The 23,788-nt window shown below is 39.4% G+C and overlaps 21 protein-coding genes and 1 non-coding gene across 22 annotated transcripts; 10 read left to right on the top strand and 12 right to left on the bottom strand.

The window, feature by feature from the left end:
* Positions 1-58: 58 nt before the first annotated feature.
* On the top strand, positions 59-1,066 carry M896_090810 (ribosomal protein L4; the record flags this gene model as incomplete). The annotated part of the gene is made up of 1 exon (XM_014707711.1): positions 59-1,066. The coding sequence occupies one exon, from the start codon at positions 59-61 to the stop codon at positions 1,064-1,066; it is 1,008 nt and encodes a 335-aa protein (XP_014563197.1).
* Positions 1,067-1,121: 55 nt separating this feature from the next.
* M896_090800 (uncharacterized protein) lies at positions 1,122-2,435 on the bottom strand (the record flags this gene model as incomplete). The annotated part of the gene is made up of 1 exon (XM_014707710.1): positions 1,122-2,435. The coding sequence occupies one exon, from the start codon at positions 2,433-2,435 to the stop codon at positions 1,122-1,124; it is 1,314 nt and encodes a 437-aa protein (XP_014563196.1).
* Positions 2,436-2,696: 261 nt separating this feature from the next.
* Positions 2,697-3,101, top strand: M896_090790 (signal recognition particle protein Srp19; the record flags this gene model as incomplete). The annotated part of the gene is made up of 1 exon (XM_014707709.1): positions 2,697-3,101. One exon carries the CDS (start codon positions 2,697-2,699, stop codon positions 3,099-3,101), a length of 405 nt encoding a protein of 134 aa, XP_014563195.1.
* A 67-nt stretch (positions 3,102-3,168) lies between these two features.
* On the bottom strand, positions 3,169-4,017 carry M896_090780 (uncharacterized protein; the record flags this gene model as incomplete). The annotated part of the gene is made up of 1 exon (XM_014707708.1): positions 3,169-4,017. The coding sequence occupies one exon, from the start codon at positions 4,015-4,017 to the stop codon at positions 3,169-3,171; it is 849 nt and encodes a 282-aa protein (XP_014563194.1).
* Positions 4,018-4,142: 125 nt separating this feature from the next.
* M896_090770 (uncharacterized protein) lies at positions 4,143-4,907 on the bottom strand (the record flags this gene model as incomplete). The annotated part of the gene is made up of 1 exon (XM_014707707.1): positions 4,143-4,907. One exon carries the CDS (start codon positions 4,905-4,907, stop codon positions 4,143-4,145), a length of 765 nt encoding a protein of 254 aa, XP_014563193.1.
* A 49-nt stretch (positions 4,908-4,956) lies between these two features.
* Positions 4,957-5,862, bottom strand: M896_090760 (8-oxoguanine DNA glycosylase; the record flags this gene model as incomplete). Its single annotated transcript, XM_014707706.1, has 1 exon — positions 4,957-5,862. One exon carries the CDS (start codon positions 5,860-5,862, stop codon positions 4,957-4,959), a length of 906 nt encoding a protein of 301 aa, XP_014563192.1.
* A 238-nt stretch (positions 5,863-6,100) lies between these two features.
* Positions 6,101-6,463, bottom strand: M896_090750 (subunit Rpb4 of RNA polymerase II; the record flags this gene model as incomplete). Its single annotated transcript, XM_014707705.1, has 1 exon — positions 6,101-6,463. The coding sequence occupies one exon, from the start codon at positions 6,461-6,463 to the stop codon at positions 6,101-6,103; it is 363 nt and encodes a 120-aa protein (XP_014563191.1).
* A 53-nt stretch (positions 6,464-6,516) lies between these two features.
* On the top strand, positions 6,517-8,787 carry M896_090740 (ERCC4-type nuclease; the record flags this gene model as incomplete). The annotated part of the gene is made up of 1 exon (XM_014707704.1): positions 6,517-8,787. The coding sequence occupies one exon, from the start codon at positions 6,517-6,519 to the stop codon at positions 8,785-8,787; it is 2,271 nt and encodes a 756-aa protein (XP_014563190.1).
* Positions 8,788-8,961: 174 nt separating this feature from the next.
* M896_090730 (MRP-like protein) lies at positions 8,962-9,699 on the top strand (the record flags this gene model as incomplete). Its single annotated transcript, XM_014707703.1, has 1 exon — positions 8,962-9,699. One exon carries the CDS (start codon positions 8,962-8,964, stop codon positions 9,697-9,699), a length of 738 nt encoding a protein of 245 aa, XP_014563189.1.
* A 7-nt stretch (positions 9,700-9,706) lies between these two features.
* On the bottom strand, positions 9,707-10,300 carry M896_090720 (Rab5-like GTPase; the record flags this gene model as incomplete). Its single annotated transcript, XM_014707702.1, has 1 exon — positions 9,707-10,300. The coding sequence occupies one exon, from the start codon at positions 10,298-10,300 to the stop codon at positions 9,707-9,709; it is 594 nt and encodes a 197-aa protein (XP_014563188.1).
* A 171-nt stretch (positions 10,301-10,471) lies between these two features.
* On the top strand, positions 10,472-11,539 carry M896_090710 (uncharacterized protein; the record flags this gene model as incomplete). The annotated part of the gene is made up of 1 exon (XM_014707701.1): positions 10,472-11,539. The coding sequence occupies one exon, from the start codon at positions 10,472-10,474 to the stop codon at positions 11,537-11,539; it is 1,068 nt and encodes a 355-aa protein (XP_014563187.1).
* A 97-nt stretch (positions 11,540-11,636) lies between these two features.
* On the bottom strand, positions 11,637-14,231 carry M896_090700 (uncharacterized protein; the record flags this gene model as incomplete). Its single annotated transcript, XM_014707700.1, has 1 exon — positions 11,637-14,231. The coding sequence occupies one exon, from the start codon at positions 14,229-14,231 to the stop codon at positions 11,637-11,639; it is 2,595 nt and encodes an 864-aa protein (XP_014563186.1).
* A 55-nt stretch (positions 14,232-14,286) lies between these two features.
* M896_090690 (Golgi-to-ER retrieval protein) lies at positions 14,287-14,784 on the bottom strand (the record flags this gene model as incomplete). Its single annotated transcript, XM_014707699.1, has 1 exon — positions 14,287-14,784. One exon carries the CDS (start codon positions 14,782-14,784, stop codon positions 14,287-14,289), a length of 498 nt encoding a protein of 165 aa, XP_014563185.1.
* Positions 14,785-14,881: 97 nt separating this feature from the next.
* On the bottom strand, positions 14,882-15,775 carry M896_090680 (uncharacterized protein; the record flags this gene model as incomplete). The annotated part of the gene is made up of 1 exon (XM_014707698.1): positions 14,882-15,775. The coding sequence occupies one exon, from the start codon at positions 15,773-15,775 to the stop codon at positions 14,882-14,884; it is 894 nt and encodes a 297-aa protein (XP_014563184.1).
* Positions 15,776-15,913: 138 nt separating this feature from the next.
* On the top strand, positions 15,914-16,411 carry M896_090670 (subunit zeta of vesicle coat complex COPI; the record flags this gene model as incomplete). The annotated part of the gene is made up of 1 exon (XM_014707697.1): positions 15,914-16,411. One exon carries the CDS (start codon positions 15,914-15,916, stop codon positions 16,409-16,411), a length of 498 nt encoding a protein of 165 aa, XP_014563183.1.
* A 70-nt stretch (positions 16,412-16,481) lies between these two features.
* Positions 16,482-17,786, bottom strand: M896_090660 (gamma-tubulin; the record flags this gene model as incomplete). Its single annotated transcript, XM_014707696.1, has 1 exon — positions 16,482-17,786. The coding sequence occupies one exon, from the start codon at positions 17,784-17,786 to the stop codon at positions 16,482-16,484; it is 1,305 nt and encodes a 434-aa protein (XP_014563182.1).
* A 70-nt stretch (positions 17,787-17,856) lies between these two features.
* Positions 17,857-17,929, top strand: M896_090650. Its single transcript has one exon. It is a non-coding gene; the product is annotated as a tRNA-Arg (tRNA).
* A 136-nt stretch (positions 17,930-18,065) lies between these two features.
* M896_090640 (uncharacterized protein) lies at positions 18,066-18,938 on the bottom strand (the record flags this gene model as incomplete). The annotated part of the gene is made up of 1 exon (XM_014707695.1): positions 18,066-18,938. One exon carries the CDS (start codon positions 18,936-18,938, stop codon positions 18,066-18,068), a length of 873 nt encoding a protein of 290 aa, XP_014563181.1.
* A 286-nt stretch (positions 18,939-19,224) lies between these two features.
* On the bottom strand, positions 19,225-19,752 carry M896_090630 (subunit E' of DNA-directed RNA polymerase; the record flags this gene model as incomplete). The annotated part of the gene is made up of 1 exon (XM_014707694.1): positions 19,225-19,752. The coding sequence occupies one exon, from the start codon at positions 19,750-19,752 to the stop codon at positions 19,225-19,227; it is 528 nt and encodes a 175-aa protein (XP_014563180.1).
* A 43-nt stretch (positions 19,753-19,795) lies between these two features.
* Positions 19,796-20,692, top strand: M896_090620 (uncharacterized protein; the record flags this gene model as incomplete). The annotated part of the gene is made up of 1 exon (XM_014707693.1): positions 19,796-20,692. One exon carries the CDS (start codon positions 19,796-19,798, stop codon positions 20,690-20,692), a length of 897 nt encoding a protein of 298 aa, XP_014563179.1.
* A 39-nt stretch (positions 20,693-20,731) lies between these two features.
* M896_090610 (catalytic subunit of DNA primase) lies at positions 20,732-21,592 on the top strand (the record flags this gene model as incomplete). The annotated part of the gene is made up of 1 exon (XM_014707692.1): positions 20,732-21,592. One exon carries the CDS (start codon positions 20,732-20,734, stop codon positions 21,590-21,592), a length of 861 nt encoding a protein of 286 aa, XP_014563178.1.
* A 363-nt stretch (positions 21,593-21,955) lies between these two features.
* Positions 21,956-23,764, top strand: M896_090600 (uncharacterized protein; the record flags this gene model as incomplete). The annotated part of the gene is made up of 1 exon (XM_014707691.1): positions 21,956-23,764. One exon carries the CDS (start codon positions 21,956-21,958, stop codon positions 23,762-23,764), a length of 1,809 nt encoding a protein of 602 aa, XP_014563177.1.
* Between the last annotated feature and the right edge of the window lie 24 nt (positions 23,765-23,788).

The raw sequence follows: 23,788 nt of genomic DNA, 5'->3' as shown, positions 1-23,788 counted from the left end.
AGGTACAGCCTGATCCATTTTGCAAAGTTTAAAAAATTGCGCAATCGAAGGGCTTGAAATGAAGCAGCGCATCAACTGTTATGAGACCGATGGAGTAACAGTGAAGAAAACCATGGAGTTGCCCGAGGTGTTTTCAATACCAATAAGACACGACCTTGTGTTGAAGACACATGCGCTCTACAGGATGAAGAGCAGGCAGCCGTATTCGGTGTCAAAGATAGCAGGAAAGCAACACTCTGCAGAGTCTTGGGGAACAGGAAGGGCTGTTGCACGTGTGCCAAGAGTCAAGGGATCTGGTACAAGACGAGCAGGCCAGGGAGCATTTGCAAATTTTTGCAGAAAGGGAAGAATGGCACATCCTACGCAGACACACAGAAGGTGGGCAAGGAAGGTGGTTGAGAATACACTGAGGATTGCAATGGCAATAGGTGTTGCAGCATCTGCACATGCAGGGCTTGTTGAGGCACGTGGACACAGGATATCGAACATCAAGATGTTGCCGATCATTGTATCTGACGAGGTAGCAAAGATCAAGAAGACAAAGGATGCAATGAATGTTCTTCGTGCACTGAATATTGAAGATGAGCTGGACAGAGTTGAGAACAGTAGAAAGGTTAGGACTGGAAAGGGAAAGATGAGGAACAGAAGACATACACAGAGAAAGGGAGCACTGCTGATTCATGGAGAGAAGTCTGATCTGCTTGCATTCAGAAATATCAGAGGAGTTGACCAGATGAGTATTGATTCACTCGATCTTGTTGAGCTCACACCTGGAGGAGTGGCGGGCAGACTGATTATATGGACTGAGAGTGCATTTGAAAAGCTCGATAAACTGTTTGGAGGATTTGAAAGGGCTTCTGAACTTATGGATGGATTTATGTTGCCTAATAAAATGGTTACACATGATGATCTTGAGGAGCTTTTCTATACTGATGAGGTTCAAGCGGTTCTTGATGAGCCATTGATGATACCAAGAGAAGCACTTGCAATGACGGAGGAGGAGATTGAAGAAAGACAGAGGTTTATCAACAAGTTTGATGCATCTGCAATACGATCAGTGAATTAAATCCACGTTTATTTGAGTTTTTATGCTAACACTTGCATTTTATAGGAATTTTGATCTATTTACAAAGGTGTGTCTTGCCTTCCACTGCAAAGCCTGCAATGAACAACAAATACACGACAATCAATGTGTATCCAAGATCCTTTGTGAGCTTCTGGTGTCTCAGTAGGTAGTTCACAAATAACACCTTAATCTCTGCAAGAATGAATACATACGAGAAGTACACGAATGGTGCATTTGCGATGTTTTGAATGCCTGCATACAGTGTGTCTCTACCCAGTGCAATTTTAATCAGAGGTAGGAACAGAAGGGAATTGAATACTGGTGAGTACATCACAGAGCAGGATGCCATTTCAGGCATGCTTGATCTTGCATAATGCATACACGTGACAATCTCAACAATGTTTGCAAGCATGGAAAGAAGCGTCCCAGACAAAAGCTGGCTTCCAACGCCTGATACCTCTGCTATATTCTTAATCATGCTGCTTGTTCCTACCATTATTACAGAAAACAGAGCTGTTGCAGCAGCAAATGAATACACATACAATGCATTACTCATAATCCTCTTCTTTACAAAGGTGTACAGCAACGATCCAAACAGAAGTGCACATATCATGAGCGCGAGGATCGTTGTGTATTCGAAATGCATTCCGAAGTACGACAGTACAATCATCATGTTGATTGTAGGTGAGAAGATAGCAGCATATGGCTTTTTCTTTGCTACCTCGTGTGGCATATATGAATGATTGAGTAGCAACGCATCAAACACAAGCCTCAGCGGATATGTCAATGCTCTTCCTGTTGTATGTGGTATATCATCTAATGCAAATGTCCTTGAGGATACGCTGTTGCTCGGTACCTGTGAAATGTATGATGGTATTGTGATGGTATTTGTCAGAAATATTGCAAATACGCATAGCGACATGAACGGGATGAAGCTTGATGCTGATGCATTTGATAGCATGATCAGCAGGAGTAAGTGCGATGCTTCCATAAAGAAGATGTCCTTATAGAAGCTCATGTGGTGCACAACAAAGTTAGACTTTGCAGAAAGCAGTACAATTGCAAGGGTGATTGCAACTGATAGCTGAGTGCTGCCTGAAAGAACAGATGAGAAGATACTGAGTGAGGATGCGCTATGCAGGCTGGCCAACAACACTATCTTTGGCATGCTGTTCAGTAGGCACAGTATTAGTGCCCGCATGAACGTGTTTTCTGTTTTCATAATGAAGAACCTTGTAATTCTTGTATGATATTCCTGCGCATAAAAGACACTGAGTAGAGCGGCAAGTGCAAGCAGTGATCCATTAATCATCATGTATACTGGAAGCGGTAGTGAGTCCGGGAATAGTTGCAGCGATCCTGGAAACATTACAGGGTATGTGTAAACAAAGGAGCTTTATGTTGCTTGTGGAGTGGTTGTAATGCATAGTGATACATTCAAATGCCTGAATGCATTGCAAATCATCAGTAAATGCTTGCATCATCACATAAAATGGATTAAGAATGAAGTGAGAATATGTGATACAGTAGATATTAACCGAGAATATGAAAAAATGTATTAAACATTAAGTGAATGTATACAAGCGCATAAACGGTACAGATAATTTTTTGTATTAGGCCCCCTCCACAAATGGATCGTAGTCATTTCTGCTTGTATCCGATATACATCGATAGCACAAAGTCAGTATCAGAAGGCAGGAAGTATGGAATTGATGTTTGTGTTCCTGCACCTAAATGGCAGGAAATAAAAAGTGCTCTGTGTAAGCTTGATATTGAGCATGTGTCTGAGCCAGGAAGCATGCATCCAAGAGACTTTATGAAGCCAGGAAGGTTTCGCATCAATAAGAAGTATGGAAAGAGGTTTGTTGTTGAGGGACTGAGCGCTACAATCATGGAGACAAGAAAGGGCATACAGAAGCAGTCAGGAACTGGTCAAGCACATTACAAAGCACCGAAAGGCATTGTCCAGAACGGACTGTATGTCGAGAACAAGCTCAACTTAGTCAGGAAGAAGAAGAACAAGAAAAAGCAATAATTGCTGCAAACAGTATATGAAAATAAATGATTACAGTTATATTTCTAAACTTTTAATAATTATTATTCTATTCAGAAAGACAGCGCTTCCCAAGATTTAGGATTGATTCAAGGCACTCTGGCGTCTCAAATAGTAAGACATAAAGAACAAGGAAGATAACTGAGAAGAACATTGTGAGTAGGAGTGGTGCAAGTACAGTCATCAGGACCTCTCTACTTCCAACAAGCATGCATATTGTGAATATCGCAAGGATTGTGCCCATGTTGGTGTATAAAATGATCTTCAGGCTGAACTTGTCATCATGATAATTCTCAAGTTGGTCATCAACAATTGTTAATGAGTCTCCAGTCGAACTGAATCCATGTGTGAAACATTCGTTTCCATCAGAATTAGAAGAGAAGTACTGTCTCACAGATGAGTCAAACAGAAAGTCTTCATAGTATGCAAAATACTCTGCCTTGATGTACACTATCTCATGATCTTTTGCAACAGAATCTCGATCATATCTTGAGCAATAATCTTTCCATATCCCCAACAACTCTTTATGCAATATTCTATAATATAAAACCTTTTCTGTAATACTCAGGTTGTTTGCTGGATTCTTAACACCCATCCTGTTCATCAGATATCCACCTTCCACACAGAAAAGAAAGTTATTCAGATCTATTGCAGAATAATAACTGTAGAATGGGTTGTCAGTAGACGGATCCCTCGTTGTCACCATTGCAATAACAAAGTCCTTTTCTTCTTTCATGCATAATATCATGAGTGTCTTGAACTTTTCCAATGTAAATGCCTCAATCGCATCGGTATCAAGCACTTTGCAGTAAGGCTGTATGCATGCGTCTTTGATATTGCACTCAAATGCAATTTCTGAGCGAGCTCTCATAGCTGCTTGTACCAGGCATTCCTCCATTCAACCAAGTGTAATAAACATGCTGCTTTATACCAAGTATTGTTTCAGATTCAGCCAAGGCATACAGAGCATCGATCAATCATATACACACTACTGCATCAGAATCAATCAAATATGTATGGGCACTACTCTTTTTGCTTGTATCTTGCAACTATATCTTCACAGAATCTTCTTGCTGTTGCCAGATTCGTCTTGTTTTTGGATACGAGATGAATGTATGCTGGCTCGTTAGACTCTGCTTCCAAGCAAGGTTCAATGTATCCTGAGTATCTTCCTCTCAATGTGGCATCCACAGAGCACTCATGCATAATCCTAAGCAGTTCATTTTTGATCAAATCTCTGTCAGCTTCATTCTCTAACTGTAACAGTATCCTTGATGAATAATACTTCTCTCCATTCCTTATCACTTGCCTCCACACGGATTCATATCTTCCTTTCATATACCCGTCTATGGCTTTGATCTTTTCTCTAATTTTACTCATTGCATTACGTAAAATCTCAGGTGTTGCTGCATAAACATCATACATCAATGCATCAGATCCATCGGTTTCTGCATTCAACTCAAATGGCTTATAATATCCACGAACAATAATCTCCACTCCAAGCTCCTCCTCAAGCATCATCACAACAGAGTTCCGTGTCAACATATACGGACTGCTTGTTCTTCCAACATTATATACTGCTTTGAAATCATACTCATGTATTCGTTTCTTAATCTGCCTCTTGAAGTCCAACATAAATTCACCTACCATGCTTCCTTCAGGACTTAAATCAACATTTTGTGCATGAACAGGTTCAACAGTCACCCTCTCGATTGTTTCCTTTGCTTTCTTTAATTCTTTTTGATTTTCAATTACTTCATTACTCTTTTCAACTGCATCCCACTTCATTCAGGGAATACTTCGATTCTGTTTTCATTCTTAAATCGCATTAGCATAACTAAATACCTTCACTCTGGTTGTTATTCATTTCAAGCTTTGTATTTTTCTTGCTTCGTAGATCAACCATGGTCTTAAATATATAAAGTTGTGCAATTCCTGCATACTTGCCATACTTATTCACATAAATCTCCTGTACTCTGTCATACATTGCACTTGACATTCGAATTTCACTGATTCCAAAGTGCTTCCTTGCATAGTTGAGAATGTGTGTATCTATCGGTACAACACTATGCTTTCCAAGGCCTATTAACAGAATACAGTCTGCAACCTTCTTTCCTATGCCTCGTATTCCAAGTAACGCTTTCCTGCAGTCATTGCCATTTACAATGCTTTCGCTGCTTATTTTCAGATACACTGCTGCATCACACACATATCTTGCTCGGTATCCAAATGAATTTGCCTTCAGCTCATCCTCAATGTTTACCAGTTTGTCAACAGATGGAAAGTAGTGAAACCTAGATCCCTTGTACTCCATAATAAATTCTCCCTTCGAGTATAGAAACCACACCATCTTGGTTATTCGTGGAATATTGTTGTTTGATGAGCAAATAAACGAAAATATTGTTGGAATCAGCTCGTTCCTAAGCATCCTTAATCCAGAAAGGCATTTGTCATCGAATTTCCACTTTTCAGCCAGTTCATGCATATGCACATCAAGAGTGAAAAAATGGCATACTGCATCATGTATGTTCATGACTGGCTTGCGCTCATGAAGTACTTTATACAGCACATTCTGTCCCTTCTGCATAAAACTTACAAGATACTCTCCAACAACACCTGTGTATTCACATTCTCCTGTTCTTACGAATGAAAACACCTGTCCACTAAACAACGTTTTCTCCAGATCTATCTCTTCACATGTATCAATAATAGTCCATCCATTGTACTTTGCTTCATTCTCCATACCCACATATTTTGAGATTTACTTATATAATATAAAGCATGATAGATAATACAAGCGCATAATACTTGAATATTCACACATAACACATTATGAATAATACAACATAAAGCAGTTGATAAATAATAATACAGTATAAAGCAGATTCAAGCATAAAGTACTGTAGATCACTTGATATATTCATATAACAATCATACATATAATTATTTAATATACTCAACTGCTAACATATCACTGCTCCTCAAAGCATCTGCTGTATCTTTTCAACAGCCTGGCTTATGGTATCATCGCTCTTTGACTCCAGCGATGGTATTAACGCCTTTGCCTCCTCAACTGATTGTGGAAACAGAGATCCCAGTAATGCAATCTCCATCTCATCAAAGCGTAGTCCAGCAAGGTTTGTGCGCAGATCCTCCGCCATCGATTTGTCTTTGATTCTACAAAAACACTCGAGATATCCAAGCGTAGACCTGAATGTCTTGGATGCATTTGATCTGTAATCTGCACGAAATCGCTCTTTGTGGCTTTCCAACAAATACTTTGCCTCTGCAAGCATTACTGGGTGAGACTCATGCATATCTTCGTTATGCTGGTTTATGTCCATTGATGGGCTTCAAACTCACCTGCTTCATATATGGCATTATCACAGCCCAGCATATGCTAGAGTATGAAGAAGACATCCACAAGCAAATAGAAGGACAAAGCTTCTTGCTTGTCATGGGAGGTGGACTAAACATTCAAAGTGCTATCAACAGGTGTATCGATCCATACCTGAATGCAAATAGCTTTGTGCTGCTGATTAACTTTGGAGATGAGGACAAAGAATTCGTTCTTGGAGTTGAATCTCCACATATGCATAATGTAGGAATGCATCCTAGGAAGAGTCGAACACAGATGTATCAGACAGGTGGTGTGTATGTTGCTGGGAGTCGTGTGTTTATTTCTGATATGCTCGATGGAACAATTGATGCTAAGAAAGTTAATTGCTTGATCATATGCAATGCAGAGACAATGACAGAAGCATCTCCAGAGTCTTTTATTATACATATTTTTCGATCCAAAAATGCAGATGGACACATCAAAGCATTTTCAGAATCACCTGTTCACCTTGCACTTGGATTTTCTCCTCTAGCCAAGAAACTGAGGTGTCTCAAAGTGAGTAAGGTGTTGTTCTTTCCTAGATTCCATTCAAAGGTTGAGAAGTCTTTGAATACAGATCTGGATATTGAAGAGATCAAATTTAAGATGCCAAAGAAAGTCGGAGAAATTCAGGTAGTCTTGATGGAAATCATAGACAGTCTTTTAAAGCTAGTACTGAAAGGAAACGACAGAGATCAGATCAATTCAGGAATGATCATATCCGGAAATATCTACAGGATATTCAAGCATTTGAAAATATTGCCAGTCAATAATACATGGAATAATGGTTCAGGAAGTGTGATTGATGATCTATGTGAGATGAAGACACTTGTGTTTTTTCTGTTTTCTTGTGATCCTGGCTCATTGTACAAGTATGTGGGCAACATGGTAAAAAGGCAGATTGAGCTGGGCAAGAACAGCACCTGGTTAAATTTAGATGCTTCCCATGTACTGGTTGATAAGGCAAGAGAACTATTTCATGATGCAATTCAAAAATCTGATTATTCAATTACATGTGGTGAAAGTATCTTGAATCAAAAGCATAAACGTATTGATATTCAAAATGAGATTGAGATTCTACAAACGCTTCCTGAAGATGCTCTCAAGATATTCTACAGACTAAATCCAAAAATGAACAAATTACTTGAAATCATTGAACAGTCGAGCGATGTTAGAATGATCATATTGGTTTCAAACAATCAAGTTAAAGACTCTTTGCTAAGTGTATTTGCATTATATCGTCATGTAAATAATGATGAATGTGCTTCACTAGACACAATTAGAGTCTTAACACACCATGAATTCAAATATGACACTCATGATTATGAATGCGCAGTCTTGTTTGAGTCGAGTCAAGACAGCATAAGAAAAATCGAGCGGTATGGAACAACTCATTCAATAAAAGCATACTTCCTGATGTATAGTAACTCACTAGAGGAGCACAGGTATCTTGAAGAAATAAGGATGGAGAAGCAATGCTTTGAGAAGTTGATTGAGGAAAGATCCCGACTTCCATTATGTCTGGATAATCTTGAAGACCAGATTGATCTTGAAGATGAGTGCATTGATAGGAAATATACAGTAGTGGTTGACTCTAGGGAGCTGAGAGCTGAATTGCCATTTTTTCTATTCAGGACAAAGAACGTGCTGCATGTGTCGACACTTTCAATTGGAGACTATCTGTTGAGTCCATCGATATGCATTGAAAGAAAGTCAATTGCAGATTTTCAGTCGTCATTGAGTAGTGGAAGACTGTATGCACAGGCAAGTATGATGTGTTACAGATATGCATTTCCTATATTACTTCTTGAATTTGATGGAAGGCCGTGTCTGTCTGATTACTACAGATACGAACAGGATACATTTAGAAATAGTATTTTATGCAAGTTTGTACTGCTTCTGTTTAATTTTGGGACATTGCGTGTTGTGTGGTCTGATTGCAGGCTTTTTTCTGTGAAGGTTATAAGGGATCTTCAGAGGAAGGAGTGTTTGGATGAAGTGCAGGAAATGGAAGTTGGGATGAATCCTGAGCTTGTGGATGTGCTTCTCAGCATTCCTGGTATTACCCAATTTAATATATGGAAGGTAAGGAAGGGATTCCGAAGCCTGAGAGATCTTGCATTTTCAACAATGGAGCGCCTTAAAAGTGTGCTTGGAGAGAAGATCTCAGTGATGGTGCACAAGTTTTTCAGACAAGCGGTTGTTGTGAGCAAAATAAGCTTGAAAGAAGTTGATCAATGTCAATATGCAACAGATTATGAGTCTGAACAGAAACGCAGGCTTATATAAAGCAATATAGAGATTATTTGAATAATGACAAGATGAATAATGTAAAGTTCAGCATTTATAGATTAAAAGAGTATGAATATATGCTTAATTGTTTACTATGGTTCAAAAACAGCATGAAATCCGTTTCTATTTGCATATTTATGCACAAGAAGTTTTGTGTAGCAAGTCCCTTATATGGTAAAAATAGCTGTGATGAGCGGTAAGGGAGGAGTGGGAAAGAGCTCGGTGTCCATAATGCTGAGTGTTGCACTTTCTGAGATGGGAAAGACTTTATTGCTGGATTTTGATCTGTGTGGACCTAGTGTAGTGTGTGGACTAGGCGTTAGAGGAATTGTTCGAAAAGCAAGCAAGGGATTTGTTCCAGTTCAAGTTACAGACAATTTGTATGTTCTATCCATGGGATTGATGATGAATGACACTGACACAGTTATATGGCGAGGACCTAAAAAGATGCATATGTTGTCAATGCTGTATGATTCCATAGATGAATTTGAGAATGTTGTGATTGACATGCCTCCAGGATTATCTGAAGAGCATGGGTTTTTGAGATCGAAGGACATTTGGGCATTGATTGTTACAACACCACAAGAGGTTTCACTACATGATTGCTCACGTGCAATTGACTTCTGCATGCAGAACGACATCTGTATTCTTGGCCTGGTCGAGAACATGAGTGGATATCGTTGTGAGTGTTGTGGCGCAATCACAAACATTTTTGGATCGAAAGGAGGACAAAGACTGGCCGAAAGCATTGGAATCCCATTTTTATGCACACTAGAAATAGATCCTATATTGTGTAAAGCATTGGATGATGGAGTATTTGCTAACACAAACAGATCATTGGGATCATATGTGAAGTTTAGAGACACAATAACAAAAGTAATAGATCATGTAATTGATAAGATGATTTAATAAAGCATTAGCAGCAGATGTATTTTATGTATTCATCTCGTAATCTGAATCCTCTCTTTGGCTTCTTTTTATCCTCTTTTGGAACCTTTTCTGCAATCATGCTGAATATCTCTGCCACATTCTTGCCTGTCTTTGCACTTGTTTCAAAGAGCATTAGCGACTGACTATCTGCATACTCCTTTGCTTCCTGATACTGCACTTTTCTGTCATCCTCAAGATCAGATTTGTTGCCAATCAAAACCTTAATGAATTCCTTTGGCTTCTCAAAGCCAAGCTCGTCAACCCACTTCTTTGCAGTCTCAAAGCTTTCAATCGACGTAACATCATACACTATCAAGGCTACCTGTGCACCACGATAATACATCGGAATCAAGCTATTGTATCTTTCTTGTCCTGCCGTGTCCCAGATCTCAAACTTAACACTCCCCTCGGATGTGAACATCGTTTTTGTCAGGAAAGACGCACCTATTGTGCTCTCCTCATTTGCATTGAATTCATCCTTCACGTACTTCAGCACTAGACTGCTTTTGCCAACAGAGTAATATCCAAGAACAACCATCTTGAATGTATGTGCATTCAGGTCCTTTCGAAGACTCGTCATGCCTTTGTTTATTCCGTTGCTTTTATCTCCACTGTTTCACATCAATAAACAAGTTCCATCATTCAGCCATTCTCATCACAATCTTCATATTTTGCAAAAGATCTACAAATCTTTAATTACTGATTGCTTCCAAATATTCTTTGTTTGTTTACAAATCAACAAGTTCGCGATATGGCAACAGCAGAAGCTCCCGATGTCTACGAAAAGTCCAAAGGCATCTCCTCAATAATCAGAATCATCGGATGCCCAGAAGACTTCCAGTCTGCCCAGCCTGGCGAGCTTGACGTCTTGGATGCAAATACCATTGAGACATTCACACTCGAAGAGTTCAAGGCACTTGTACTAGACTGCAGGACCAAGAACAAAGACTTAATAATCGCAAGAGTAACCACTCCAGATCCAGAGGACCAAAACATCCTCTACAACTTCTATTATGCTGCATCAGAGCTAAATAGGATACTATTCAGGTTCGAGTCAGACAGAAGATTGCTGCACAGAATGAAAGTCAGAAACCCTCTTAACAACATGTACATCCTTGGCCAGGTTTACTATTACAAGGTTATTCCATTGGATGTTGATAGCGCACTAGTCGACTACTTCTTTTCTGATATCAAGCCATATACAGGAAAATTAGCCACAAACTCATCATCTCAGGTATTCAAATCAAGTTCTTCAGACATCATATTCGACAATGGTAAGCTCAACACTCCACCAAATCTATCAGAAACAAGAGAAACACCACACAAGCCATACTCATCCAAAAACTCCCCAAAGGAGGTAATAGAAAAACTACAGAAAGGTCAGATCTCCATCCCAAAGTCAACCCCTGCCGATAGAAGTGTGTCATACAACGCCAGGTACTTTGCATCTGATGATGACTTCCTCATGCAGCCAGAGGTAAGAGAATATTTCCGTAAAAACACGTTAGATGCAGACGATGACTTCCTCTTTGAAATCGATAGAACACAGAACGATTTCTTTGCACTCCTTGAAACTGCATCAGAGGATGAGAACGAAGAGGCCCTTGGCTGGAAGCGAGTTCTTACTGCCCATGTAAGCATGCTAGTCACGCTACTTACAGTATGCCTTGTTCTTGGTGTTGGTCCTCAAATGGTTCTTATTGCACTTCCATTAACCGCTTTACTGATATTCTCCTTCATCGGCTCGATTTTTTATATCTTATTCTGCCGAAGAAATACATTCGATACCTTGGCTGCCAATAACGTTGAGGAGCTGTAAATAAATATGTCTAGATCTAGTATCTTTTCCATCTCTTACATCAGTTACAAAGACTCATATAAAGTCACCACATATCAGGTATATTCTCAATCGTTTATCAACGTATTTGTAAACCAAGCTTCTCAATCAATCTCAGAATATATATATCGCTTCTCAAGTATCCTAGCATCATTGATATATTCCTTCCAATTGTAAGTTCCTTATTGAAATACATGCAAATCGTACTTAAAACTTCTTCGTTCAATTTCATTGTGTTCAACATGATTGCAAAATCCCATGTATTTCCATTAACACTAATATTGAACTGGCCACATGGCGTAACAATCACTACTTTTCTACTTTCATCCTGTACTTCATACTCAATTCTTGCAAGACTTGCTATGTGTTGTATTCTCTCATCGTAATACAGTTGATCAAGCTTTTGCAACAGCTGTGCATTCATTCCTATTGATATTCCACTGAACTCATTAAAATCTCCGTTAAGTCCTTCTACACACACTTTGTATGCACTCCTGCTCACCATTTTCAATCTTAGTGTCCCTTGAGATGCGTACCTGAATTTAAATACCAATCCAGATGATGTGCAAACACATGGAATAAAACCTTTCAAAAAGAATTCATAGAAACAAATTAGTATATCAACTGCATTTGTCTTTGGAATACATTCAAAAACATCATTCATTCCCAGTGTATTTACCTCAAGATTCATTTTGCCTTCAAAATCATTAAATGAAAGATTCATATCCATTCCAGTAAGCCGTATATCAAGTCCTCTTTCCACTTCCATTGAGACTATCCCAATGCTGTTCATAGATCCAAGCTCTGCTCTACCTTCTTTATTCTCAAAATCCATCTTGATATCAATCATACAAATCGCAAATCGCATATACTCTTCAAATGCATCAATTCTCACCATTCTTTCTAATGGAGCATTCAATAATGCTGGAAAGCCTGCACTAGCTTCAAAATCTACACATACAACAAGATTCTGCTCATTCAGACTTACCACAACACATAGCCTGCCTCCATGCATTTCATGATTCACAATAATTCTATCCATAACCACAACCACTTGATTTGCAATACAACATGCATTATGCACAAAAAATAAAATTTCCATGCTTTGAATAAAGTACTCATAAACACTTTCGATTGGAATAGCTTGCGATGTTAACATACCATTTGCTATATCTAATACATCATTATTTTCATTACAATTCAAATTTGCAACCCCTATCACTCTTCCATTCGCATCTATCCTTAACAAAACTTCTACATAATCAAAAAAATCCATAAGCTCATGACTTCCTGCATACACCTTTAGATTCATGCACGTGTTTGTAAGTCCTACAAGGCACACACACAGAAAGACTCGGCTTTTGGTAATAAACACATTCTTTTTTCCAAATAATTCGCTTCTGTAGTTCCTGAACACTTCACACCTTTGCCCAATGCCTTCATGCACTCCACGAAAAGTATTTTCAAAAAACTCATAAAAAACACTGTTTTCCCTATCCTTGTCCAAAAACATCTCCAGATCTAAGGCGCTTCTAAATGACCTACCACTTGCTACAAATCCATTAATAAATGAAAACCGAGCATCTGTTCCATCTTTACACAGATAATTCGAAATCCAGCACTCAAATTCATCAATTGCATTCCTTTGTATTCCATTCACACATCCTTGCATATCATTCTCTCCAATACGAGCCTTCTCATTACCAACATATATCCATCCAAGAATCGTATGCTCCTCAATCTTCACTGACATCTTAAATTTACCAACCACAACCTCAAATCTTCTATAGTGTCCATTAACCTCCATATCAATGCGCTCAGAAGCTGCTTTTACTACAAGGAACATTTGTCTCATCCTGAAGTGCGACTCATAAACCCTGGAGAATCTTGATATTGCACTTACACTACTAGGCATACAAAAAAGCAGGTGCCTACTGAATGCATCATCTTCTCCCTGGACATCAATCAGTTTCCACTGCGGCTTCGAAATATCCCCACACAGCGCAAGAGTAAATAAAAAATGCTCATCTTTCAAATACACCATTCCATTCTCAACCTTCACATTTCTGTAGATAGACAGATCTTCTCTACCGAGATATATTTTGCTTGCCCTGTGCATTTGCTCAAATTCTATCCCATCCTCTACTTCCATACTGTTACATTTGTCTTCATCACTAACACTGCTATTACTTGGCTCATAAAGCTTTGGTAACAGATAGTCAGGATCAAGGTTAGCCTGCAAGCACGTAAAAACATCCCCCTTCGGCGCAATCATCGGCTTCAAAGACTCAAAAACATATGCTAAATCATCTGCAATCCGCACATATGCATGATCTGCATGTGATATCATTTTCATCCTGTATTCGTTCGAGCGGCTGTTTCGCAGGTACTCTGCTCCACTCAAAAGAATAAACAAGCACTCAAAGTCTGCAGCCTTCTGTCTGAAAAATACACTCAGCTCCTTCCTGCATATCATCTCAGACACCGAATGATACTTGTTGAGCGCATCCCGCATCTCTTTCATTGCTTGATTCACAAACATGCACACAAACTCATTGAGATCAACATTCGCATCGCTCACACGTCCTTGTGCATCATCAATAATTCCTCCAGTGCTGTTTATGTATTCTTCAAACTTAATTTTCCTCAGTGGCAGTCTAATAGGCTCAATCATCAGGATTCAATACCTGGAACAATTTGTATTAAAAAGCATTAACACCAACATTTCTTTATTTCTTATAGTACTCCTTGTTCTGCACAAACGGATTATAGTTATACTTCTTCATGTGCGATATCAACCGTCTTCCTGTGTAAACCACCATGAATATAAAGTATCCAACAAGAATCGGCGTATACACCGGAATGTCTAGAATCGAAAAAAACGTCCCAAACAGCGCAGTTCCAAGAGTCTTTGTGGCAAACATCCAGAACTCAAGCTCCGGGAGATTCCTCACAAACGGCTTAAACTCATTATCTATCTTTTCTGGGACATAGTCATCATCAACATTCTCAAACGGGTCTGGAATCATCTCTCCCTTCGGCGTCAGGAAAAGAATTACTGCATGCAGAAGATAGATCCCCATGCAATACGTCACCAGGTAAAATGCATTTGTCATCCAGATGCGGATGCAGTATAGTACAAAAATAACCCACGTGATGGCCCATCGTATGTCTGGTCTCGATGCAAGCCTGTCTAAGTACACTTGCTTCAATGTTTTCAAGTCCATTTGAGTGGGGGCATGTAAATCATCAAAAAATGCACGCATTACATTCGTGTTCTTGATTAGCTCATGCTTTAGTATCATACAAATCTCTTGTTGCTGGTCATATATCAATTGCGAATGCCTTGCTAGAATACTTGTCGATCTGACCGTTGTCATGAGTATATGAAAACGTCACAAACAATCGGTTTGTTTTAGTGCATATGCTACTGACGCCAACTGCCTGTGTGTGCATCACTTTGCATGTTTTCTTTGAGCCAAGCCTCCATCTCAACAGTTTTCCATCAGATCCACCAGAATACAGATGCTTGTGTATAACCAGAGCATTGACCGGATAGAATGTCTTTACTTCTCCTGAAATGTCGTAGTGTGCGTTGAATACGTACGAATTGTCTCCATTTGCAAAATCCTCATAATATATTCTTCCACTTGTGGTTCCAGCAAAAAATCCACTGGCATGAATCGCAAGTGAGCGCACAGGCATATCAAATAGCCGCCTGAAAAACACAGAGCAATTGCTAATATTGTATCCCACAACTGAGTTATGTTGTCCACAGATTAATATATCTCCAATAATGGCTGAACAGTGTATCTTTCCATCAGTATCAAGTGTATTTCTTATCCCGCTTGATTCAATAAATACAATTTTCTTATTCCATCCACCAACGACTATTGTACTGCCACATTGATGAAGAAACTGTATTCCACCAACACCGCTTTGTATTTCCTTTGTTTTGTTCAGAAAGCCATCGTACATACAGACCTTTCCTTCGATGTCTCCAGTGATAACACGTATAGAATCATCCCCTTCTTCAGTGCCTGAAGACAAGATGACTCTTGTAACAGGAGAATCACTACAAACTTGCTTAATCAACTCAAGTGCATCACTGGAGTACAGACACAGCTTACAGTCCCAAGAAGCCAATACAAATCTGTTTTCACATACCGCACTCATAATTGTATCTTGTGGAACAGAGTTAATCTCGTGCACTTTCATCACAGGGATGCCTGCATCTGCGCATAAAGTGTATCACATTTATATATCAAAAGTTTCCATGTGCATAAAATACATCACATTTGCAAGAGCCATCGTTTCAAAAACAAACATTGGAAATACCAAAACAACAAGCCCTGAATGGATTGCCTGGACATTGAAGGATTGATTATTGCAGATACCAATGGAGAAATTCTATTCAAAAAAACATTTGTAAAGGATGAAGACCTTTCAAAGAGAATCGTTGAAAAGGTTATATATGCCAAGGAAAATATGTCGATGGCATTTGACAGAATAGTCATGTCTAAGAAGATCGATGAGCTTGTGCTGATCATCTACTGCCCTATAGAATGCAACGAACCATTCGTTTGGCATGCATTCAACGAGTTCATGATTGGATTTATGTCAATCATCAAGAGTTCAATCAAAGACAAGCTTTGGAAGAAGTATGATCAGGTTATATTGCTTGTGGCAGGATTTGTGTATGAAGGCATGATTGTGCAGTCCAAGAGCACCGAGATGATCGACAGGCTTGCAAAAAGAAACTTTGAAGGAGTGGATGGAATGAAGGTTCCGAAGGGACTTGCATCATTCATTCACAAAGCAACAAAGTCATTCACAATGGGAAGTAACAAATAAACAGTAAAAATCTTTATTCTATTGATCAACGCGCATCTATTGAGTTAAAGAATGCTACATGAATATAAACTCAGGTACTTGAATAATTAGAAAGCTCTGCTCTGCTGTACTCCTCTAATAGCTTCTGTATTGTTTCCTTACTCTGGTCAAACATCTCGGTATCAACACCAAACTTCTTGTATATATCAAGAAACGCACGCTGTCTTCGAAGCTTATCAAACTGCCCACAAATCTTATCGATGGCAGATGCAATTCCAGATGAATTTATAAGACCAAGACCTGACACTCTGCTGACGCCCATCCGGTTACTAATATTTCTATTAAGAACGACATTGAAAGAAGGAGGCATCCAAGGCACAAAGTTAACAACCCTCTTGTCAAGAAGCCTCATCACCGTTCTAGACACCTCGCTTGCATCATCAACCCCGTGGAGGATGTTCATCACAGACACGAAAGCTTGTGTTTTTGAAGAGTCATAGCTTGCAAGTCTTGTTTTTGGTAAAAGAAGCCTTCGCATCACATCTGATGGTGTGGCCTTCCTTACGACTCTGGACATCTCTCCACACACAAAAGGTGTATACGAGGGCACAACAAACTTGAATGGATCGATTGGCACAAGAGATGCATTTATCGACTGATGTGTGCAGTACATGTAACTTGGAAACCTGATAGTGCTTGTTGCTGCACACATGACTGTCGAAATAAGCAAGTTGATGTGCTCAAATGTTGGTGTATCAATTCTCAAGGAGTCCAGCGCATATCTGCCAAGAGACGAGTTGTCCATCACAACCACACTGTCGCAGCATTCAAAAAGCCTCTGAAGTGTCAGTATCGAATTATATGGTTGTACAACCACATCGCTGGACTCATCGTTGTTTGGAAAGATTGAATATGTTTGTAGAATCTTCTTTGGAAATTCATCTCTGATCCGTTCAAGAAGCAAAGATCCAAATCCAGAGCCTGTTCCACCAGTAATTGAGTGAAGTAAGAAGAATGTCTCAAGCGAATCGCAACATTCAGCTTCTCTTTGCAAAATGTCTATTAAATCATCGCCCATTCCTTTTCCTGCACAGTATCCATGCCCCCAGTTGTTCCCAGCTCCTCCTCCTTCGTTCGAAAGAAAAATGTTTTCTTGGTTGAAAAACGATGGAACCTGAGCAAGCACTCGTGGTTCAAGATCAACAAGGACTGAGCGTGGTACAAACACATTGTCATCTGCTTCGTAGAAAAACACGTCCTTCCTATCACCAAGGTCTCTAAAATCCTGTAGAATTCCACACGGTGATATTCCATGCTCATTACAAAGCATCTTCCAGAACTCAGCTCCTATTTGATTTCCACATTGTCCAACCTGTAATGTGATCACCTCGCGCATAAGGGGTGCTTGTGTGAATGTTCATATCGTTCTAACGGTTCACTTTGGGACCTGGACACTTTAAACTGGGGCCCTGATAGCGAAATGGCTATCGCGTCTGCCTTCTAAGCAGAAGACTGCGGGTTCGAGTCCCGCTCAGGGCGTTTTTTATTACTCCGCATCTCCGAGCCTTTTCATATCCACTACTTTTCAATTTGTATTTCTTAGAATCTTTTCAACACTTACAACAACCACTTTATTTCATTCAACCCATTCTCAATATGTAGATGCCTCCTCTAGTCACTGCTCATTATCCAATCCTGTCACAAACTCAACAACCTTGCTTAAAAACCTCTGCTTGTTTCCAGCCTTTCCATACGCCCTTCGAATTGCATCAAAAACACCTGTGTCCTCAACAACACACTCTGATACTGCACATCCTCTTTTCACATTATCTCTCATAAACTGCCTGTTGATATACTTCCTGAGCGATTCAATAAACATATGATCATCAGGCACAATCTGTTTAACAAATCTTGAGTCCTTAGCAAATTTTGCATAAAAACACACACGTTCAAGAATCACCACACTCATTAGATTCTCTTCCATCACTGCATCTACTACCAGAGGCGGTTCCTTCTCATGTCCAAAGTAGCATGGAATTGCCATTGCTCTGTTCATAAGAGACAAGTTCTTCTTCTTCACTTGCTCAAGAAGATGCTCAATACACTCCTCTCTTAGTTTCTTGTTTCCTACCGCTCCAAAACTCGGTCCTGTTGTTGCTATCGCAAGCACAGATATAATAAGTCCATCAATAAAGCTCGTCATCCCCATAAAATTACTCACAAGCTCAAATACTATCATGTGATTCAATTGACTCACCGTTCTATTCTTCATGTAATACAGAACAATCCATATCCTCAATCTCACCTCACTACTCTCCACAGGCGGGCGGTGTCCCTTCAGAAATACCATCACCTTTCCTTCAAGCCCTTGGTTAGCATACTTGCTCCGAACCACACCATATATCACCATCCGAGACCAATCGTCATTCAGCTCATGCAAGTAGTCCACACTCTTCAGAGCATGCGCTAAGTGCCCATATAGTCTGTGAAATATAATCGGTTGGTCATTGCATCGCTTGATCAGCTCAATTATCCGCTTTATCTTCATCACAGGGCATTTTACTGTAAATATTCATACATAAACTATAAAACTTTATCAATACTCTTCATCAACTCTCCTGCATCAACATTCAACATAAGAAGATGGTTCAGATCGGTGTCTATCTCTCTCAGATTCTTTATTATTACATCAAGTCGCTCAATCACAATCTTTTCCTCATCTGCCTTATATTCCATTAAAGGGCTCCGTTTTCAATTTACTCTAATTCCTATTCACTTCACCATCATACATTATGCTCCACACATGCATGTTCTTCCATTCTCTTCTCCACTGCTTACTCCCACCAATCAATCGGGCCAAGGCCCATCTCCTTGAAATCACACATCACACATCCATCAGTACAGTCCCACAGCACTCTCAAACGTACCTTTGACTTCCTACGCAAGTAAAACCGATTGCCTTTATAAATCCACACCCATGCTGCCTTCTTCTCTCCTCCATCGCTCACATACACCATTTCAGAACCCTCAGCTAGATTATCCTTCTTCACCTGTATCTCATCAAAAAATGATATTCCTACTCGGATCCCTTCACTATTCTGCTCCAGAATCTCGCCATACATTACTTCATCCCTAAAGAACTTGAATAAAAGCATCTCAAACTTTGCATGTGCTGCCAGAAACTCATCATAAACCTGATACTCCTCAACTCTTGCACATTCAGTAATCACCACACATATACCAAACCCTTCAATAATCTTACCAACATACTTCCTCTTCAACACTTCAAAAACCTCCTTCTCTTTCATTTCGCTACTCAACGGAATCTTTACATCCTCTTCAAACCACATTGTGTAGAACATGTACGCGGGGATGAACCCAAAACTAAATATAACCTATCCCTCAATGGGATCGCCATGGAGCAAAAAGAGACTCGAGACATTCGTTGTTCTTAGCATATTTATGGCAATTGTAGTTACATCACTTAGGTCGTTCATCATCTCCAATTACAAAACAGGTGCTCTGCTGATTTTTGTGTCTAGCCTTGCTAAAATGCTTGTTTCGTATTCAAACATCCAAGCACTCGACTTCAAAATAAGGCACGTGTTCTTGGTTGCCAGCTTGAGTTTCATAGGAACATGTCTGGGCACATTTTCGTATTATCACAAGGCATCATGCACATCATATGCAACTTCATCAAGCATCCAGTACATCTTCATTGCACTTGTGTCTTTTGCTTGGAGTGGGACTCGCTATTCATTTGCACAGTACTTTGGTCTATTAATTATCATGATTGGGGTTTTCATAGAGGTTTCCTCGGTTGATGCAATCTATGATATCCCCATGCATACACTGACCGCAATGGTTTCTGGAGTGTTCAATGCAGCAAGCTTTGTTGCTTTTGATCTGAAAGTAAAGCCTGCTTTAGAAAACATCAAAAGCTTCTGGAGCTACATGATGGCATATACATTCTACCTGGCAACATTTTCATCGCTCCATCTGATAGAGGAGATATTCAGCAATGCACACAGCTATGTAGAGGCACTTAAATCTCCAATGGCATATCTTGCAGTGCTTAGTGAAATAATAATGGCATATGTCATGTCAAGTGTCTCATTGTACCTTGATTCTGTAGAACGATCAACTCTTGTGAATGTATGCACTGGTGCTTCAGCAATTGCGTCTGATATTCTTCTTTCATATGAGATAGATGCACAGAAGTTCCTGGGAGTTTCACTTGCTATGATTGGAGCACAGATGTTCAACTTCTTCTGGAGGGAGGAGAACACTGTGTCTGTATGAGCATAAACAATATAGAAAATAAATAATGTATTTATCCTCATGGATTCTGATCAGCTGAAGGCGTATTACAGAAAGCTGTTGCCGTTGGATGTGATTTTCAAGTGCCTGGGAATAAATGAGTGCCGAGAAGTCTCGTTTGGAACACTCTCTGGATCTTATATACGGTTCCTCAGTTTTGGATCTGTAGATGAGTTTAGGAAGAAGCTGATGAGTATTGTTCCTGAACGAATAGACATTGGGGCGGTGTACAAGGGTCGTCCTGCTAAGCATAACTGCCCAAGAGTTGCTAGTAAGGAGCTTGTATTTGATATTGATTTGACGGATTATCCCAGGAGTTGTTGTAATGAAAAGGCTGTTTGCGAGCAGTGCTTTGCGCTTGTGAAGGCAGCAATCAAGATACTCGATTATTCTCTGCATCACGAGTTTGGCTTCCACAAGATTGGATTTGTGTTTTCTGGAAGGCGTGGAGTGCATTGCTGGGTGTTTGATGAGGCAGCGCAAATGCTGAGTGATGCAGAACGAGGTGAAATCGTGAAGTACTATGACAGTGTTATTAGTAACAAAGAATATCCTGAGCAATATGTAAAAATATTACGTGAGTGTATTATGCATACCGAGAGCAAAGAACTTGACGAGGCATGTATGGATGATGCAGAGATGTTTGAGAAGATGTATCTGAGGATAGATCGAGATGTGACGCAGCGGAGAAGACATTTGATCAAGATGCCGTTTTCTGTGCATCCGAGTACTCTTGTAATATCGGTACCGATAGATGCTCGGAATGTTGATGCAATCAAGCTGGATGAATTTCCCAAATTGAAGGATGTGTTAGAGTCACCTGAGGTGCTTGATCCTTATATTGCGATTGCACAATCGTGGATTGAGAGAAATGATATATGAATAGATGTATGCGTAAGTGGATTGATATAATACGTTTTGATGCGGAAATAGATTGATTACAAGGCTTTTAAGTGGAAATAGATTGATTACAATATGTTTGAGTGGAAATGATACAGGCAACTTTTGATGTGCGCATGAAGTTGGTCAATAATTGTTAAACATAAAGTAAATCTGGACAATAATTGTTAACCATGTATGAAGACGGGTTATATGGCAAATATATATGAAGGTGGATGATATTTATTAAGCATAAAGTAAATCCGAGCATTACCTGTTAAGCATAAGTAAATTTGTCGAATAATTGTTAAACATATGTGGTGAATGAAATGCAAGGATGAGATGTGGGAAGAATTGATCCCTGGGATGGACGCAAAAGTATACAAGATTGTTAAGGAGGAAGGAAATGTTGAAGAGCGGATGCGTAAGATACTGAGTTTGAAAGACAGCCTGGGATGCAGAGAAGCAGTAGCGTATCTATTGAAAGAAAGCATGAGCTTGATCACGATAAGCCCAGAGATTCATTTAAATGTGTTGAGTAGAATTCCAACTGATGTTGTTGGTAATTTTATGCCTGGACTACTGTCATTTTACTTCACTGTGTTGAAAGATGTGAAGACACGTGCAGAAGTAAGGAGATATATGATACAATCAATGGAGCATGTGATGGAAAGTGTGGATGTGTTTGATGCAGAATCTGAGAGGAGAATCTATGAATTTTTGTATTTCAATAGGAATCAAGAATATAAGAATGCATACTATGTGTGCTACAAAAAGCTGAAGAATGAAGGAAGAGCGTTTTTTGCATCTGAGCTTCTGCTTTTGGGGCATCAGCTTGAGGAAGATGACTATGATATAATAAACAGTAAAGCTGTTGAGGTGTTCAGTCCGAGGCTTGTTAGCCGGCTTCTGGAAATAGGCAGATATGTACATTCTGATGAGGTGTTTGATATGCTTGTGAAGATGTATGAAAGAGGCGAAGAAGTGCACAGAATTATTTATGAGATCCAAAGAATGTATGGAATACGCAGGGTTTTAGAATTGTGTGTAGTGAATGAGGAGAATACACTGGCTGTTCTGCACACAAACAGTATTGAGAAGATTGAAAGATATCTAGCTGAGACTGACTGGATTCCAATGCATGTTGAGGTGGTTGGGAAGTATCTGGAGATATGCGAGAGTACAGAGGATGTGGTTGACAGCATGCTTTTCAGAAGGATGGGAGTACAAAGGATGGTCTCTGAGCATTATGACGAGCTTATTGAATATGGAACCAGGATATTGGCAACAAATGCCCAGGTTCTAATCAACCTAATTGGAATAGAATTACGGCCAAGAATAAGTGACGCTGTTATTGAAGTAGTAGAACTTTTAAGTGAGACAGGCAGTTTATGTATACTGAGTCAACAGCTATATTTTGTGAAAGAGGTTGTTGAGAAGCGTTGCATGCGCAGATCGACTCTCCGGAGGATATTTGACGGATTGGTGTATCTTGACAATGCAGACTACAGAGTCAGATGCATGAAGTATGAAATCATTGCAGAGATACTTGATCAATATGCACTAATGGATATGGCCATTGAGAGAAGATGCAGTGCACGTGATGGATTTGCTACAGAAGTAAATGAAGCAGATAATACAATGCATAAAACCTGTGATGTGAGTGCTCATTTAAACATATATGATGTGCTTGCTGATTCTAAATGTGTTGACGATGATAATGTGAATGTACTTGTTGCTATATTATGGAATGAGATTACAACAATACCTGTTGAGGGTGAGATCAAAGCCATTTGCATTCTTGTAGGAAAGATAATCGATGTAAGCGGGAAGTTCATTGAGTCAAGGATTGTGAAGTCTGGATTTATTCAGTGCATTATGGATCAGCAAAAGGTTTGTGGATTTAACGAAACCAAAAGGAATGCAGTGGAAGCGCTTATTAGATTACTTGAGATAATGATGAGCTATGAACTTACAAAGCCAATGTTCTACAAAGTATTTGTGTTTCTACTGGAATATTTCCATGTACTTGATGTCACACATCTGCTCGAAGCGATGATTAGGAACGACAAGTATTATTGTCTTCTCATATACCATCAGCTTTATGTTAATGCATGTAAGGTACCTTCGAAACAGCTTAAGGTTTTCCTCATAAAAAATCTAAGAAAAAAGTAAATTATGAATATTAATACAATTCTT

This window comes from Ordospora colligata, assembly GCF_000803265.1.
Source record: "Ordospora colligata OC4 chromosome Unknown contig_09, whole genome shotgun sequence".
In the NCBI taxonomy this organism is placed as follows: Eukaryota; Fungi; Microsporidia; family Ordosporidae; genus Ordospora; species Ordospora colligata.
This window is presented reverse-complemented; position numbering and strand designations above follow the sequence as displayed.